The sequence below is a fragment of the Eurytemora carolleeae genome, unplaced genomic scaffold (assembly GCF_000591075.1).
Source record: "Eurytemora carolleeae unplaced genomic scaffold, Eaff_2.0 scaffold1130, whole genome shotgun sequence".
NCBI classification, from domain to species: domain Eukaryota; kingdom Metazoa; phylum Arthropoda; class Copepoda; order Calanoida; family Temoridae; genus Eurytemora; species Eurytemora carolleeae.
In genome coordinates this window covers 1-829 of record NW_019397063.1, presented here as the reverse complement: position 1 = coordinate 829, position 829 = coordinate 1, and the positions used below count along the sequence as shown (strand labels likewise).

Sequence of the window (829 nt, the reverse complement as noted above, 5' to 3'; positions counted from 1 at the left end):
CCCCCCCCTTATGATTTTGTCCTTAGAAATGATATCGTGGAGTGTGATACATCCTTAGTCAAACTTTCAAATGAATTGAATTTTGCCACAAACTCTGATTTTTATTTTCTATATTTTTTCAACCAAAAGTCATAACCTTCAATATTTTCAGATTAGAATTCTTTTAGATCAAATACTCTAAACTTAAAATACCAAAGGTTTTCACCACCAAGTTGCAAAGAAAATGGGATAGGCAAAAACTCAATTCCTTTCAAATTTCTGTTTCATTCATGAAAAGTGATCTTTATTTACCTGACACCAAGATGTTCCTATTATCAGTACAATAACTTGACGTTCTCCATATTCTAAAAATAATCATAATTTATTATTAATCGTTTTAAATACAAAATTGACTTAACCCTAAACAGGCTGGGGGCGTTTGGCGCCCCCTCCCCACTGTAGTTATTTTGTCCTAGCACTTTCATTTTTGACACTTTTACCATGAAATTTTGTGACTTCTAATGAATAGTAATTTTAGAGGATTTTTTGTTAAAAATAATTTTTTTAATTTATAGGGTAGAGTACAGGGTAGAAAAAAAGTCTGGTCTGTGAAAAAATCTAAAATAGCCCATAACGTTTTTGTAACTAAAGCTACAGATCTAAAAACTATATTTTTGAAAAGCCCTTGAAAAATGCATGTAGAAACATGTGTCATACTTTGATATTTGTTTAAAACAAAAGAATATTTTGAAAAAAATATTACCCTTTTTTAGGCTTTTTTTTCAACCCTCCATAGCACCCAAACTATTAAAGTTATCGGTCTAATTTTGTTTTCTTTGAGCTGGCCAAA

At 30.3% G+C, this 829-nt stretch overlaps 1 protein-coding gene across 1 annotated transcript in view; it reads right to left on the bottom strand.

Annotated features, from left to right (window-relative positions):
- The window catches only part of LOC111711531 (thioredoxin), a gene marked incomplete at its 5' end in the record, with an annotated part of 4,626 nt that extends 4,282 nt beyond the window's left edge, over positions 1-344 (bottom strand). The window contains 1 exon segment of the mRNA XM_023485912.1: positions 292-344. Within this exon segment, the coding sequence (XP_023341680.1) occupies positions 292-344 (53 nt within the window).
- Positions 345-829: the final 485 nt, after the last annotated feature.